This window comes from Onychomys torridus, chromosome 11, assembly GCF_903995425.1.
Source record: "Onychomys torridus chromosome 11, mOncTor1.1, whole genome shotgun sequence".
Taxonomy (NCBI): domain Eukaryota; kingdom Metazoa; phylum Chordata; class Mammalia; order Rodentia; family Cricetidae; genus Onychomys; species Onychomys torridus.
Window position 1 is genome coordinate 74,168,934 of NC_050453.1, and position 16,200 is coordinate 74,185,133.

General features: G+C 45.8%; 1 protein-coding gene across 1 annotated transcript in view; it reads right to left on the reverse strand.

The window, feature by feature from the left end:
• Positions 1-16,200, reverse strand: part of Zranb3 (zinc finger RANBP2-type containing 3) — a 145,726-nt gene that overhangs the window by 15,374 nt on the left and 114,152 nt on the right. The window contains exons 11-17 of the mRNA XM_036201990.1: positions 15,429-15,608; positions 11,211-11,363; positions 10,498-10,547; positions 8,831-8,932; positions 5,587-5,621; positions 4,712-4,906; positions 2,865-2,938 (exon numbers count right to left, since the gene is read on the reverse strand). Coding sequence (XP_036057883.1) covers positions 2,865-2,938; positions 4,712-4,906; positions 5,587-5,621; positions 8,831-8,932; positions 10,498-10,547; positions 11,211-11,363; positions 15,429-15,608 — 789 coding nt within the window. The remainder of the gene's footprint in view (positions 1-2,864; positions 2,939-4,711; positions 4,907-5,586; positions 5,622-8,830; positions 8,933-10,497; positions 10,548-11,210; positions 11,364-15,428; positions 15,609-16,200) is intronic.

The following is a 16,200-nucleotide window of genomic DNA, read 5'->3' on the forward strand; positions in this document are numbered from 1 at the left end:
CTCAGGAAACGGAAATTGAGGCCTGATCTCTGAGAGAAGACTGAGCAGCCTGTTATGGCATCTGCTTGGTCCTTTCACTCTGCCTGTGTACAGTCCAAGCTTTCTGTCGTCAGCCTGGAGGCTGTACTTCCTGCCCCGACATACTTCTCCACTGCCTAACCTTGGAAATACACATGGAGATGATGGAAAGCTGTAAGCTAATACAGAAGAACAGCATATCCTTGACATTAACACAACCACCTCCAAATCCCCAAGTGAGCTTCTTTAGAGTATTAAAGACATAACTCCTATCAAACAACAGCATCGATAAAACACCTGTCTATCCCTTCCCAGTGGGTTGACACAGCTGTCCATGGTTACTGGCAGGAGGGGAAGGGAGACAGAGAAATTCTAGAGACTTATGAAAAATCAGCTTCTCAAAGCCATGCTGGACTGCTGCTCCGTGAAGACCAGTTGTCCATGCCCCTGCCTGGGAGGGAACTGAAACCGCACTGAGGAGCGTCATCTCTTGAGCACAAGTGAACGCCATAAAGTTCACTCTGTCAACAACGGTTGCTCATGTTCACATCTCTTAGTCCAAACAGTGCTGGCGGTCCACATTGTTTTGGAAGAAGAAAACGATGGAAGCCTTTATGACATGATATTTACCGGTGTATGTAATTACATAATTCTGAAGTTGGGAGATGGAATTCCAAACCCTGGATTTGGGATTCTCCTGGCAATGATCAGTTCTCTGTGGCATAGGGTGTTAAACTTCTGTTACTGACTTCTCCTTTATGGGGTACACTCATAGGCAGTGAACTAGGGATTTTACAAACTTCTACTTCTACATGTTCTGGGGTGAAAAGGTAAACTTTCATCTCCATGCAGGCACAGCTGTGAAGAGATGCCACATTCCATCCATCTACATCAGTTTAGGAAATGGCAGTAGATGAATGACGCCTTTTTATGGTAATGGATAGCTAAGTATTTAGAACAATGTGAGACATGGACAGAGATGTTAAGGACAGGAATTCCAGGCAGGAGGCTGGCAGGCTGCTTAGGTACTCCACCTTCGTCAGGACTGTTGTGGTCTCTCTGTCCCCACCTCAAGGGGAAAAACACTGATGACATGATAGAGTGTTTACCGACCCAAGGGGCTTCTGAGGCCCTGCTGTGTTCTGACTGGGCAGTCTATTGACTCATCATCTTTATAGATCCATGTGGGGGTCATCATTCTGCTCCTTCCCAGTGATGGCGAGAGGGCCACAGCCTGGACCCATGATGAGGTTGGCACAGGCACTAAAGACTGCTTGGAGATGAGTGGAGAAGTTCCACGTGCTCCCTGGTCTGCCTCCCTCAGGTCGAGGCTCCACAGGGTGGCTGGGATTCAGGCCCACAAGGGTAACAAGTACCACCTTGCTTGGTTTCTGGTGACTCAATGTCATTTTGGTCCAACAATGGATGCTGTGTGGTGATTTGGTATCTGTACAGCCACCTTCTTCTTCTTCTTCTTCTTCTTCTTCTTCTTCTTCTTCTTCTTCTTCTTCTTCTTCTTCTTCTTCCTCTTCCTCTTCCTCTTCCTCTTCTCCTCCTCCTCCTCCTCCTCCTCCTCCTCCTCCTCCTCCTCCTCCTCCTCCTCCTCCTCCTCTTCTTTTTTGAGACAGGGTTTCTCTGTGTAGTTTTGGTGCCTGTTCTGGAACTCACTCTGTAGACCAGGCTGGCCTTGAAATCACAGAGATCCGCCTGGCTCTGCCTCCCTAGTGCTGAGATTAAAGGTGTGGGCCACCCCCACCCGGCCTAGCCCTTTCCTTCTGACTGAACATGATTGTACAGCACACCATATATCAAATCTGCTTTAGTAGAAAGCACAGTTGAAAGTAGTTTGGTTGTAAGCCTCTCTGCCTCTCTCTCTCTCTCTCTCTCTCTCTCTCTCTCTCTCTCTCTCTCTCTCTCCAGTGCTGGACATTAAACTTGGGGCCTGTGTATGCCCAGCAAATACTGTTTCATTAAGCAGCACCCTCAGCTCCATAGTGATCTTTTAAAAAGCATTTCACTTCGCCGAACCCACAAGATAGAACAAGAGAACGGAGCCTGCGAGTTGGTATTCTCACCTCCACACACTTGCTGTGGCACAAGAATGCTCCACACTGAAGAAATATAATAGTGAAGAGACAAAAAGTATTCTTTCACTAGAATAGACTGTGTACTCATAAAATTACAGTTTGTACATCTAAACGTATTAGAAGTTCAAAACTGAGTAAACAGGTATTTAAAATCTCTGCCAACTTCTCCATACTTCTATTGGTGTAGGTAGGATAAGATCCTCACATGGTCCCCAAGACTTTCTCATGGGGGCCACAAAGTCGCACATTGTAACATCGGGGGTTCTTATCTGCCCATCAAGCTCTTACTTCCTTATGATTGAGTTCTCCTTAACAGTCTTCATCTGTCTTGCTGGGACAAGATCATGCTGCAATAGCCCAGGCTGGCCTCGAACTGGCGCTCCTCCTGCTCCAGCCTCCCCATTGCTGGGGTTACAGACATGCACCATTGCATCCAGATCCTAGTCTTCTGCTCAAACTAGAGAGCTGCTGACAAATGGGGATGGTATTACTCTTCTCAGCAGAGTATTCTGCTTTAGAAATATCAGTACAGCTGGTGGTGGTGCACACCTCTAATCCCAGCACTAGGGAGGCAGAGGCAGGCGGATCTCTGTGAGTTCAAGGCCATCCTGGTCTACAGAGCGAGTTTCAGGACCATCAGGGCTGTTACACAGAGAAACCCTGTCTTGAAAAACAAAACCAAACCAAACAAGATCTCTACTAAAAAGTGAAGGAAGCCTGACCTTACATCCTGAGACACGGAATCTGTGTAACACTTACCTTGGTGTAGAGGTGGATCCGGTCTGTGTTCTTACTTGCACAAAATGTGAGTGTCTCATACAAAGGCAAGGTGCCTGAAGAAGACAGAAGAAAGTCTGAGCCGGGTGGTGGTGGCGCACGCCTGTAATCCCAGCACTCGGGAGGCAGAGCCGGGCGGATCTCTGTGAGTTTGAGGCCAGCCTGGTCTAAAAAGTGAGTTCCAGGACAGGCACCAAAACTACACAAAAAACCCTGTCTCGAAAAACCAAAAAAGAAGGAAAAAAAAAAAAGAGAGAGATAATCTGAAAGGCCTGTCTGTTCTCTGGAGAGATGGCTCAGCAGCTAAAAACATTTGCTGTTCTTTCAGAGGCTGCAGTTTGATGCCCCCCACCCACCTGGATGGCTCACAACTGTCTGTAACTTCAGTTTCAGGGAATCTGATGCCCCCTTCTGGCCTCTCTGGGTATCACACACATGGTCATACACATGCTCAGACACATAGATAAACTAAAAATAGATCTTCAACAATAGCTCCTTTCACTGTTGTGCGGGTTAGAATGATGAAACAGCTATGTATGGAAACCAACACATTTGATGAGCAAGTCTTGTCTAGGCCTGAAGTAAAACTGTCAGGGCCGGTTTCTAGGCCCGGGCCTGTTTTGGTAATGACTGAACGGGGACAAGCAGCATGGATTTGGAATCATCTGCAAAGACAGTTTGTTGGAAGGGTGCGTCCCCAGCACCAGAAACCACTACCAGACTTGAAGGGGTTGAGATTTCTCCTCTTTGCTGAGCATATTGCAGCTGGGACTGAATAGTGCTCATTTGATTAGGCGCATCAGGACCACCCTGCTGAGTGCCACTGATGTGCCTGGTTCCCTGAGGCTGTTGTCTCGTCCACAAGGAGTTGACAAGACATGCTTATTCCTCATCAGTCTTAATAGTATTTTCTTGGTCCCAGTATCCAGAATTCTTCAGGAGAAACAAAACTTGGAGACAAGTCTACTAATAATTAGATTCAAAGGGGCTAAGGCTATAGTTCAGCGGTAGAGTATTTGTATAAAATACAAAGGCCCTGGGCTGGATCCCTAGTACAACTAAAAGCAAGCCCCCAAACTCCCAGTTAAATCATGAGTGCAGATAATGCCTCCTCAACACATCAGTGGCCCAGCAACTGTGCTAACCACTACCCTCAGTGCATCTCTCTAGGTCACTTCAGACAGCCTTGAAATTATGTTCCTTAACATTGTTTCTTAAAAAGTGCTGAGTGCAGCCATCTGAAAGCATTCATTGTGAAAAAGATGAAGATTTGCTGAAGGGCTGTTGGTTCTCTGTCGATCTGATTACTGTGACCTGATGTACTACCCAGATGGAAACAGCTCTCTCCCTGCCAATGAGCTCACTGTGGCTGGGCAAGGCAACATCCTGGTGGCAGCAGCAATTTGTTGGTGGGGATACTCTGTAGTGTTGATGACAGCAGAGAGCCATCTGGAATTGAAAGATGTTTCTGAGAGAGGAGATGTTTTTAACTTTTATAAAAGGGGATAAAATGTACTTGGAATAAGGTGTCCGTCACAAATGTAGTAACAGCATTATGTATTAAAATTTATGGTACTTATTTCTTTAGTTGGTTAGTTTTGAAACAGGGTCTCGTATAGCTCAGGCTAGCCTCAGACTCACTATGTAACCAAAGATGACCCTGAATTCTCAATATCCCTGTGTCTTCCTCTTGAGTGCTGGGATAACAAACTTTCACCACAACTGCTTTATGCAGTGCTTGGGACTGAAACCACAGACTCCTGTGAAGAACCCTACCAACTGAGCCATATCCCTAGACCTCACACAGCTGCTATCTGAGCAGGACTTACCATTCCCAGCCTGGGACGTCACTCTGTCTTCCCTCCCACCTTCCAGCCTTTCTTCCTTGCTAGTAGCCGACTGCTCAGGTTCTGGCTGTCCAGGGAGTTGTTTCACACAGTGCAAAGTAGCCTGCTCCTGTTTGGAGGTGTTCTGAGAATCAACCTCCTCCTTTTCGTTGGTATCCTCCACATGGCTGAGGCCAGCTAGAATTATTAAAATAAAGTAAGTTACAAGTAACAAGCATAGATTAAAATGTCACAGCTCAATTTTATTTAAAAAAAAGCAGGGGTGGGGGGGGATAGCTGGGTTTGGTGGCTCACACCTTTAATGCCAGCACTTGGGAGGCAGAGGCAGGCAGACTTACAAATCATTTATCAGGAAGGACGATTTGCCTTGCCACCTGAAGTATCCCTTCTAAGATGCCCAGATGCACAAAAGTGTACACAAACAAATAAAACATGTATCTGCAAACGAGGAGAGTCAGCCTGGGCTTGTGTAAGAGGACTAGAGGCAGGGAGGGCAGCCAGCAAAGAGCGGAATCCAGAACTGTGGGGGCCACCCCCACCGGGCTAGCCCTTTCCTTCTGACTGAACATGATTGTACAGCACACCATATATCAAATCTGCTTTAGTAGAAAGCACAGTTGAAAGTAGTTTGGTTGTAAGCCTCTCTGCCTCTCTCTCTCTCTCTCTCTCTCTCTCTCTCTCTCTCTCTCTCTCTCTCTCCAGTGCTGGACATTAAACTTGGGGCCTGTGATTGCCCAGCAAATACTGTTTCATTAAGCAGCACCCTCAGCTCCATAGTGATCTTTTAAAAAGCATTTCACTTCGCCGAACCCACAAGATAGAACAAGAGAACGGAGCCTGCGAGTTGGTATTCTCACCTCCACACACTTGCTGTGGCACAAGATGCTCCACACTGAAGAAATATAATAGTGAAGAGACAAAAAGTATTCTTTCACTAGAATAGACTGTGTACTCATAAAATTACGATGTTACATCTAAACGTATTAGAAGTTCAAAACTGAGTAAACAGGTATTTAAAATCTCTGCCAACTTCTCCATACTTCTATTGGTGTAGGTAGGATAAGATCTCACATGGTCCCCAAGACTTCTCATGGGGCCACAAAGTCGCACATTGTAACATCGGGGTTCTTATCTGCCCATCAAGCCTTACTTCCTTATGATTGAGTTCTCCTTAACAGTCTTCATCTGTCTTGCTGGGACAAGACATGCTGCAATAGCCCAGGCTGGCCTCGAACTGGCGCTCCTCCTGCTCCAGCTCCCATTGCTGGGGTTACAGACATGCACCATTGCATCCAGATCTAGTCTTCTGCTCAAACTAGAGAGCTGCTGACAAATGGGATGGTATTACTCTTCTCAGCAGAGTATTCTGCTTTAGAAATATCAGTACAGCTGGTGGTGGTGCACACCCTAATCCCAGCACTAGGGAGGCAGAGCAGGCGGATCTCTGTGAGTCAAGGCCATCCTGGTCTACAGAGCGAGTTTCAGGACCATCAGGGCAGACAGGGTTTCTCTGGGTAGTTTTGGTGCCTGTCCTGGATCTCGCTCTGTAGACCAGGCTGGCCTCGAACTCACAGAGATCCGCCTGCCTCTGCCTCCTGAGTGCTGGGATTAAAGGCGTGCGCCATCGTCGCCCGGCTAAGCTGAGTTTTCATTGAGCATCCACTTTTAGTGTTGGTGACTGTTAGAAAACATGTGGAAATGGAGTTGTGTGAAGAGAACTCTGAGTGCTTGTGAGAACAGCCAAGAAAACAAGAGTCTTGTAATCTCAGTTTCTTCAGACCTGGAATTGTTCTTGGACTGTGATTCTGTGATGCTCCCAGAGGTATCAGATAGAGCGAGTTTAATGCAGATTGTTCACATTGCTTGTGGTTATTCAGCTGAAGGCTTAACCACCCTCGATAGGACTCTATGGAAGAAACACGGTTTGCCATGTGTGGCCTGTCCTTGCGATTGAACACAGCTTGAACTCATGACAACTTTACTCAGGTGACTCTGCTTAACCCTCAGAGTTTAAATTATCTGAGGCTCTGAATAAAGCTGGCTGTTACATGAGGTTTTAGTTCACCCTATTTACTGGCTCCATTCTTCCAGGTCCCACTGCCTCCAGAGTGGTGACATGGACATTCCTGGAGTTCCTGGATCCACAGATTAAAGCATCTGAGGATCAGGCACTAATATTTCCCAAGCAATCATGTTTTCTAAAAATTTTACACTTACCAATATTGTAACTCCCTATCACTTAGAGACTAAAGAAATAAGTTTGTTGGTCTCACTAAAACAGGCCAGGATCTCCAAATTCCAATATCCAAACCTGGCAGCTTAATGTTTAACACTTATATCACACTGCCAGGATGCTTATTTTTTAAATGGTTTATTAGTTTTAATATTATGTGTATGAGTGTTTTGCCTGTGTGTGTGTCTGTGCACCACATGTGTGCCTGGTGCCCACAGAGTCCAGAAGAGGGCATGAGAGCTCTTAGAACTGGAAGCACAGACAGTTGTGAGCTGCTGTGTACCAGGTACTGGGAATCAAATCCAGGTTCTCTGCAAGAGCAGCCGGTGCTCTTAACTACTGAGCCATCTCTCCAGCCCTGTGGTTTACTTTTAAAATGAAAGTCTTTGAGGCTGGAGAGATGGCAAGGACTGCTCTTCCAGAGGCCCTGAGTTCAATTCCCAGCAACCACATGGTGGTGGCTCACAACCATCTGTAATGAGATCTGGAGCCCCCGTCTGTGTATATAATAAATAAATAGATCTTTAAAAAATGGATATTATTTCCATTCTTTTTCTTAGAGAGGCAGCAACAGAGAAAGGCAAGATATCTTCATGAGCTAGTAAAGCTGTGTTATTGAATCGCTGACGGCATTCTTGCACCTAGAAAAGTCATTCAAGTTCATCACGACCATTTGTCCTTCAGTCACAGCAAAGGGTTCTCTTTATGATTGATAACTAAGGAACTTAAAAGTTGCCGTTTCTAAACAGGAGATAGGATCTGACCTGACAGATTTTTTCATCACCAATGAGAATCCAACTTAACAGAAAAAAAGCCACCACACCTGTGATAGAGAGTCTACAAGGCTGATAGGTTGATGAGCACTTCCCAGCCTGTGGGAAGATAAAAGCTGCAAATGTGGAGCCAAAACCTTCTCGGGCAATCTTTAGTGCCTCCGCTCCTCTTTCTGTTGGAACTTGCTATGTAGACCAGGCTGGCCTTGAACTTGCATCAACCTTTCTGCTTCTGCCTCCTGACTTCTAGGATTATAGGCATGTACTACCACGCCTGGCTCCCTGGCCTTCATATGTGAGGCTTTCTGGGATATACACACACACACACACACACACACACACACACACACACACACACACACACACACACACACGTTTCCCAGCTTCCACCAGCCCCAAAGCTCTTGTCAGCAGAGATCTCCCTACTCTGCTGTAAGCTGCCTGCCTCCTGGTTCTACTAGTGTGTCAAAATGCCCTGACCTACAACTTGTTTTCATTCTGTAACTATAGAAACCTCATGGAACCATTTCCACATTGGACCTTGCTATTTGGAGGAACCCAAATGCACACTGCCAGGCCACGGCCACTCATGTTTATCTCAGGAAAGCCTCTCTAATTCCTTTGGAGGCGAAAGCTGCTCTCATTCCCCTCTTTGGTCACACAGCAGCAGTTTCTATGTCTCTGCCCAATGTTTAATCACTGTTCAATAAAAACAAAAGGAACATTGCCTTTGGTGAGAGGTGCTGGGAATAAGAATTGCAAATGCTTATGATGGCTAATGCGTGTTTTCTCTGAAAGGCTGGGGACCGCTGTCAGCTCAGTTTTACCTCATGGCAAATGCAGGGTCCGTTGAGACAAATCCCCTGGCCTGGGTGATAGCCTTAAAAGTCAGTTATTAGACCTGAAGGAGTGGAAAGGAAACTCAGACTCATAAAGACAACAAAGCACTTCAAAGCTGGTGCTGCTGCAGCAGAGCCCAGGCCACCTAGGGGAGCGCTGGTGTCAGGGTTAATAGACTCTGATCAGAGGCCTCGGCAAGGAGCCATCTTGCCTCCTGGCCCTCGGCCCCATCCCTAACTAAATTAATAAACCCACTTTACAAATGATGACTGCATCATGCCGACCTCCACAGAGACACTAATGGATGACTGGAGCAGCAGCTGAAGACCCTTCACATCTGTCAACTCCAGGAAGAGTCTGTTTTCAAAGGACGAGAGTGACAGAGTAAGGATTTAATAATCGTAGTGGAAAAAATGTATTTAAAGTACCTTGAAAAGAAATAATCACTGCCTTCTCCGACCCTCTAGGTTTCTTTCTTTCTTTCTTTCTTTCTTTCTTTCTTTCTTTCTTTCTTTCTTTCTTTCTTTCTTCCTTCCTTCCTTTCTTTCTTTTTCTTCTTTGAGACAGGGTTTCTCTGTGTAGTTTTGGTGCCTGTCCTGGATCTCGTTCTGTAGACCCAGCCTCGAACTCACAGAGATCCGCCTGGCTCTGCCTCCCCAGTGCTGGGATTAAAGGCGTGCGCCACCACTGCCCAGCTCCCTCTAGATTTTCTAAACAGACCATTCCCATGTAGCTGAAAAACCATTCAACAGTGACCCACTCTTAGGTACACCCAGCTTCTCTCTGCAAGCACAAGAAAACAAAGCAAACCAACTCTACTCTGGTTTAAAACAAAAGCAAAAAATAAAATAATTACGGAAATCAAATGTGGGCTGGCCAGACGGCTCGAGGTAAAAAGATCTGTGGCTGACTCTGACAACCCAAGTTTGATCCCTGACACCCACACAGTGGAAGGGATGCCCTGACTCCTGCCATGTGTCCTTTGACTGGCACATGCAAAGTACATATTTACTTTTCTGTGCAAATATATATGTTCCCATATAGCTTTTCACACTGAAAAGGTGCCCTGAAACAGTGATATCCCAAAGGAGTGAAAAAATCCTGATTTTCAAGTAGTATCTTCTAGTAAAAGGAAGTAGGAAGCTCCTTAAGGAAAGGGCCAGCTCCAAGTCTGGGCCAATAAAATTCAAAGCGGAGCCAGGCGGTGATGACTCAAGCCTTTAATCCCAGCACTTGGGAGGCAGAGCCAGGCAGATCTCTGTGAGTTCAAGGCCAAGGCCAGTCTGGTCTACAGAGCAAGATCCAGGACAGCTAGAACTACACAGAGAAACCTTGTCTTGAAAAACCATAAATAAATAAAAATTAATGTGGATTTGGGATATTTTGTTCACCAGAAAGCAAGGATGCCCTCATAGAATTATGGGGCTCAAGAGCTAGTCCAGTAGATAAGTGTTACTGTTGGGCAAATGTGGGGACCTGAGTTCAGATCTCAAGTACCCTGGTCCAAAGACAGTAACCTGTGCCTGTACCCCCAGCACCCTGGGGCATGGAAACAGGAGGATCACTGACGCTTGCTGGCTGCCAATCTAGTTCTAGGTTCAGTGAGAAGACCGTGTCTCAGTGGAATAAGGGTGTGTGTGATAGAACAGAACATCTATCTGATACTCTTGTCTGGCCTTCAACTGCATGTGTGTACCTGCAGACACATACATGCATGCAGGCACATACGCACGCACACATGGACACATGCACACCAAACAATAAAAGTTCTTTATGGGAAAATGCAGCTAATAAATATAGAAATAATGATAGAAATGGAAAATCAGAACCAATTCAGGCAAAAGTTACTGATGAAAGCTCCAGTCACTGGAGAGGTGTGGGAACAGGACCGTGACCTGCTCTGAACTGTCTATCAGGGATACCTTGGCACTGTGTTTGGAAAGCGGTTGTGCTCACCACACAGCACCAGCCACTGTTAGCAGTATGATCTGCCTTATTATACTAGTAAGGTCTTTTGTTGGTTTTGTTTTTCAGAGGGGGGTTTGCGATGTACCTCAAGCTGGCTTGTAGGAAGTTCAGGCAGGCCTCAAACTCACGATCTTTATGACTCAGCCCCTCAAGTGAAGTTGTTTTTATTTTTCTACAGTCAGCATCTCAAACTTTTTATTACTTCTGTATTTTGAGGCAAACCACTATCCTTCTCTGCCTTCAAGGTCATAAAGATATTTTCCCCAGTATTATCTTCCGAAGGTTAGAGTCTATTCAGGTTGTTTTTTAAGAGGACTGAGGATTAAGTTCTGAAACTATTGGAAAAATATAAACTAGTCCAGTAGCAAAGTTAATTTTGGTTCTTCGATCTTTTCTAGCTTTAAATAAAATAGCCTTTCAAGAGCATAAATTATTAAGAATTTCTGTTTAAAATGATAAATGATAAGTGCATTTCCAAGTATTAAAAATGTAGGAAAAAGGGGCTGGAGAGATGGCCTCAGTGGGCAAAGAACTTCCTGTGAAAGCATCAGAACCTGAGTCTGGGTGTGAGCTCACACACACACACACACACACACACACACACACACACACACACACACACACACGCGAATAAGAAAGTGGAGAAGAGAGTGTCCCATTCTCTTACGTGAGTGAACACAGCATCCCTGCTGAGCTCTTCACAGCTGTTACTTGGGGTCCATGCTTCGGCAAACTGCAGAAATGCCCACTTTTCCTTGTCGTCTTCTGTAGCCTGGAGTTTCTCCCGCCTGCCGTTCAGTGTGCTCCCAGTGACCTGAGCCTGTGGGACAGAAACATGGAGATCTTACCGCAGTCACCCAGAGCTGACATTTTCTTCGTGAAATTCTTATTTAAATGTTTATATACTTGGGAATTTCCCCTAAATATGACTGGTAATTATGTATATATATATATTCACTGTTCAGAACTCACTGCAAAAGAATGCTTGTTTATACCCTCCTCACCCCAACTCATGGGGAAATCCTCACTCTAGGTGTGATGATGTTAGGATATAGGGTCTTGGGAAGTGATTAGGTCATGAATGTGAGGTCCACTTTCAGGGGATTAGTGACAGAATGCATTTCTATTTAGTTCTATCATGGTTTGTTGAAGTAGCTCAAATTCCTTACACAGAAGTTGGTGTCCCAAAAGTGTGGCTGCTGCCTAGAAGTGTGCGAGTGTTTACAAGGTAGGTAATGGGTAGAGGTTGGGAGTTTAAGTGTGCATGCTAATAATTCCACAATGGAACTTTAAAGGTATTTCCAGCCAACAAGGAGAGAAGCAGATAAAGCATCTCTCTTCTTAAAGAACACCTACATAATCATGAACAGAATGTTGTTCGGAATACAGATTGCAAAGGCCATTCTGGTAAGGTTTCAGATGAAAATGGGGAGCACGTGATTGCAAACTGGAGGAAAGGTCACTCTGTTCAAGCCAAGAATGTCACTGTGTGGACGATGTTCCAGTTATTTCCAGAAGAAAGAGCCTGCAAGCATCTCTGATATTTCTGAGGATGTGCTGAAGGAGTAGCTTGGCTCCTGACTACTTGTGGTAAATGCAGGAAGAGAGAAACACAGATGGAACTGTTAAGAAGAAGGTAACGATTTTAATTTGGGGGCATTCTTGGCTCATCAAGACTGTGCAAATGAGACAAACTGTAGAGAACATTGAGGTATGTCCAAGTGGCCATTTGATGTAACAGTTGGCATGGACATGAACTGCAAACCTAATCAGCCAACTTAATAAAAGTGAGAAACAGACCGGCTGCATCTGTACAAACAGTGTCAGCTGGGAGCGAAGAATCCCAGACAGAATGACAGATGGAGAATGAATGCACAGAACTGCAGCACAGCACTACCTGGCTGGAAAACACAACAGGGGTAGAAAGACCACAGAGCACCAAGGGGATCACCAGGGTGCCACTCTTGCCATGGCCCTGGCAGGGTGGCAGGGTGTAGTGGCGGACCTGCCTACATGTGGATTTTAAAAACCAGTGCCAAGGGAGCTGCAGGGTGTGCGGCTGCCCAGTGGAGCTCTGGAGGCATGAGCTCTCTCCACCCTGACAGACCCTGAAAGCCAAGGCAGGGGCGGAGCCACTACAGACCAATGCCTAGCTAAGATGGCTGATGTCACCACCGCAGGGGATCCAGAAGGCAGGGCTCCTGCCCTGAGATGCCTGCAGGAGGAACACCAAGCCTTGATACTGAATTTGCCCTGTGAAGTTTTAGACTTGCTTGGGACCACCTAGCCCTTTCTCCCGTCCTTTTTCTTCCTCTTGGAGTGTGAATGAATACTTCAGACATCTCTCCCACAATTGCAGTTAAGAAAAATGTAACCTAGTTGGTTTCAAAGATTCACAACTGGAGAGGAACTTCACCCCAAGATGAGTCTCATCCATATCTGAGTTAGATAATATTTAGATGAGATACTGGATTGCATAATTAATGCTGGAAGGAGCTAAGATTCCTGGGGCTTCTGGGACAGGATGACAGGGCGCATTTTGCACGTGAGAAGCATGTGGATTTTATGGGGACAGATAATGTCTAGTTTAGTGAGGGTTGCCTAGATTAGATTGGCCCATGGGCATGCATGTGAGGCTTTTTTTTTTTTTTTTAAATTATAATTGTGTGGCACTATTTTATGGGATGGGCCTGAACAGTGTAAAGTAAAAAAAGGGAGCTGAGTAGTGAGCACACGTTCACGTCTCTCTGTTCCTGATGTGAATGGGGCACTACTAGACTAGCTACTTCAAGCTTCTGCTTTGATTTGCCCCAGTGACTGGCTGTGACCTGGGCTTACGCTTCTACACCACAGTTCTTCACCAAAGGAAGTCAGGGCAGGAGCTCAAGCAGGGCAGGATCCTGGAGCCAGGAGCTGATGCAGAGGCCATGGAGGGGTGCTGCTTACTGGCTTGCTCCTCACAGCTTGCTCAGCCTGCTTTATAGCACCCAGGGATGGTTCCACACACAATGGGCTGGGCCTTCCCCATCAATAACTAAATAAGAAAACACCCTACGATTTGCCCACAGCCCAATCTTACGGAGGCATTATCTCAACTGAGGCTCCCTCCTCTCTGATGACTAGCTTGTGTCAAACTGACATAAAACTGGCCAGCACAGACCTCATAAATGAGATCCCTGCCCTTATAAAATGAGAGCATTCTCACCTTCTTTCTACCTGAGGCTCCCACAGGAAGATGGCAGTCTACAACCCTTACCCAGCTTGACCATGCTGGCTCCCTGATGCCACCTCCCATCCTCCAGAACTGGGGGGAATCCGAATCCATTCACCATCCAGTGTATGGTATTTGTTACAGCATCCCCAACGACTAAGAAATCCTCTTCCATAAGCATCCCTCCACATCGGGGAAAAGAAACAGCTGAGGAGGGGTACAGGCTGTCTTCTGGTAACATTTTAGAAAATATTCAGTAGTTTTGTCTCAGTCACAAAAAGAACATGGTCCTTCAAATGTTAGGTTCCAGCTGATCCTAGCCTCATTTCTAAAGCAGCAGAGCAGTCATAAAAACACTTGTGAAAGCATGTGTGAGGCATATTGGAGGCGCTGAGTCAATCTTAGCACATGAGAAAAATTTGGAGGAATAAAAAAAAAAAAAATAGAAAAAAGGCTTCCACAGGAGCCAGAGAGATGGCTCAGGAGTTAAAAGCTCTTGCAGAGGACCCACAGTTGGTTCTTTGAACCCACAGCCTTCGTAACCCCAGCTCCAGGGGACCTGAAACTTTTGTCTGGTCTACATGGACACCTGCACTCATGTGTACATACCCCAACATAGACATACATTCGTACACGAAGTTAAAAATAAATCTCCTAGCTGGATGGTGGTGGCTCATGCCTTTAATCCCAGCACTCAGGAGGCAGAGGCAGGTGGATTTCTGAGTTTGAGAACAGCCTGGTCTACAAAGTGAGTTCCAGGACAGCCAGAGCTATTACACAGAGAAACCCTGTCTCAAAAAAACCCCCCAAAACAACAACAACAAAAAAGACAAAACAAACCCACCAAAAAAACCCAAAAACTGCCGGGCGGTGGTAGCGCACACCTGTAATCCCAGCACTCAGGAGGCAGAGCCAGGTGGATCTCTGTGAGTTCGAGGCCAGCCTGGGCTACAGAGTGAGTTCCAGGACAGGCGCCAAAGCTATATAGAGAAACCCTGTCTCTAAAAACCAAAACCAACCAACCAACCAAACAAACAAAAAAACAAAACTTCTTTAAAAAAAAAAGAAAAGAAAAAGGAGTTTGAAAAAAATAGCCATGGACATCAATGCCTTGGTATGGTAGGAGAGAGCAAGAATTGAGGCACCAACTTGTAGCTGGAGAGTTTCTCTCCAGTCCCGCCAAGCCCCGGCAGTCTGACAGCCCACTTATAAAATAAACACACCGACGCTTATATTATTTAAATTGTTTGGTCTAATGGCTCAGGCTTTTTGTCATCTACTTCTTCTATCTTAAATTAACCCATTTCTATTAATCTATACTTTGCCATGTGGCTCGTGGCTCGCTGGTACCTTACATCTCACTTGTCATGGCAGCGGCTGGCGATGTCTCTCTGCCTCAGCCTTCCACTTCCCCTAATTCTCTTCTCCCCTTGTCCCGCCTATACTTCCTGCCTGGCTACTGGACAATCAGTGTTTTATTTATTAACCATCAGAGCAACACATTTGACATACAGAACATCCCACAGCACTTCCTCACCAATACCAACTGAATCCTTTATGATTGTAGTCTCTGTTACTGTTATTTTGGTATACCTAAGTCAACTATGCCTGGACTCACTGAAACTCAGCCTCTTATCTCATGCAGCACACAGACCATTAAAACTCGAGCACTACCTTTCGGTTCAGCATGGCCCACAGCAGACTGTCCAGAGTACCGTTTGCAGTAAGGTAGTGAATATTCACGGAAGTGGACTGTCCGATCCGGTGAGCACGGTCTTCAGCTTGTTTTATATGTCCAGGGTCCCAGTACAACTCAGCAAAGACAATGTGACTGGCAGCCGTAAATGTTAGACCCTAAGCAAAACAAAGCAGAAACTGATGCACACATAAGGCGAGCAGGAGATGTGCACATGCAGTAAGAGCCTCCTGAACCAGTAAAAGGAGAGAGAATAGGTGTTCTGTCAGCTTTACCTGTCAGCTTGACAGCCTGGAGTCATCTGAGAGGGGAGAAGACAGCTTGGCTGGTGGGCATGTCTGTGGGGGATCATCTTGACTGTAATTGCTGTAAAAGGGCCCAGCCCCTGTGGGTGGCAGGTGGTCCCAGGGAATGTAGGAAAGCTAGCTGAGCATGAGTGAGCGAGGCGGTGAATGTTCAGTTCCTGGCCTGACTTTCCTCAGCGATGGACTGTAACCTGTACGCTGAAATAAATCCTTTCTTTCCCTGAGTTGCTTCTGGTCCAAGTGTTTTTATCAGAGCAGCAGAGATGAAAGTAGGGAACTAAGAAGCTTAAAACAAGTGAGTCAGGCAATGTGGGGACATTAGGAAGATTCAACTGATGAGCAGCAGAGAAACGCTTCTTACTTCACAATGTCAAGTGAACTACAAGGAGACATATTTGAGAGGCATTTCAACAGGCAGGTTTATAGTACCAAACACACATACAAA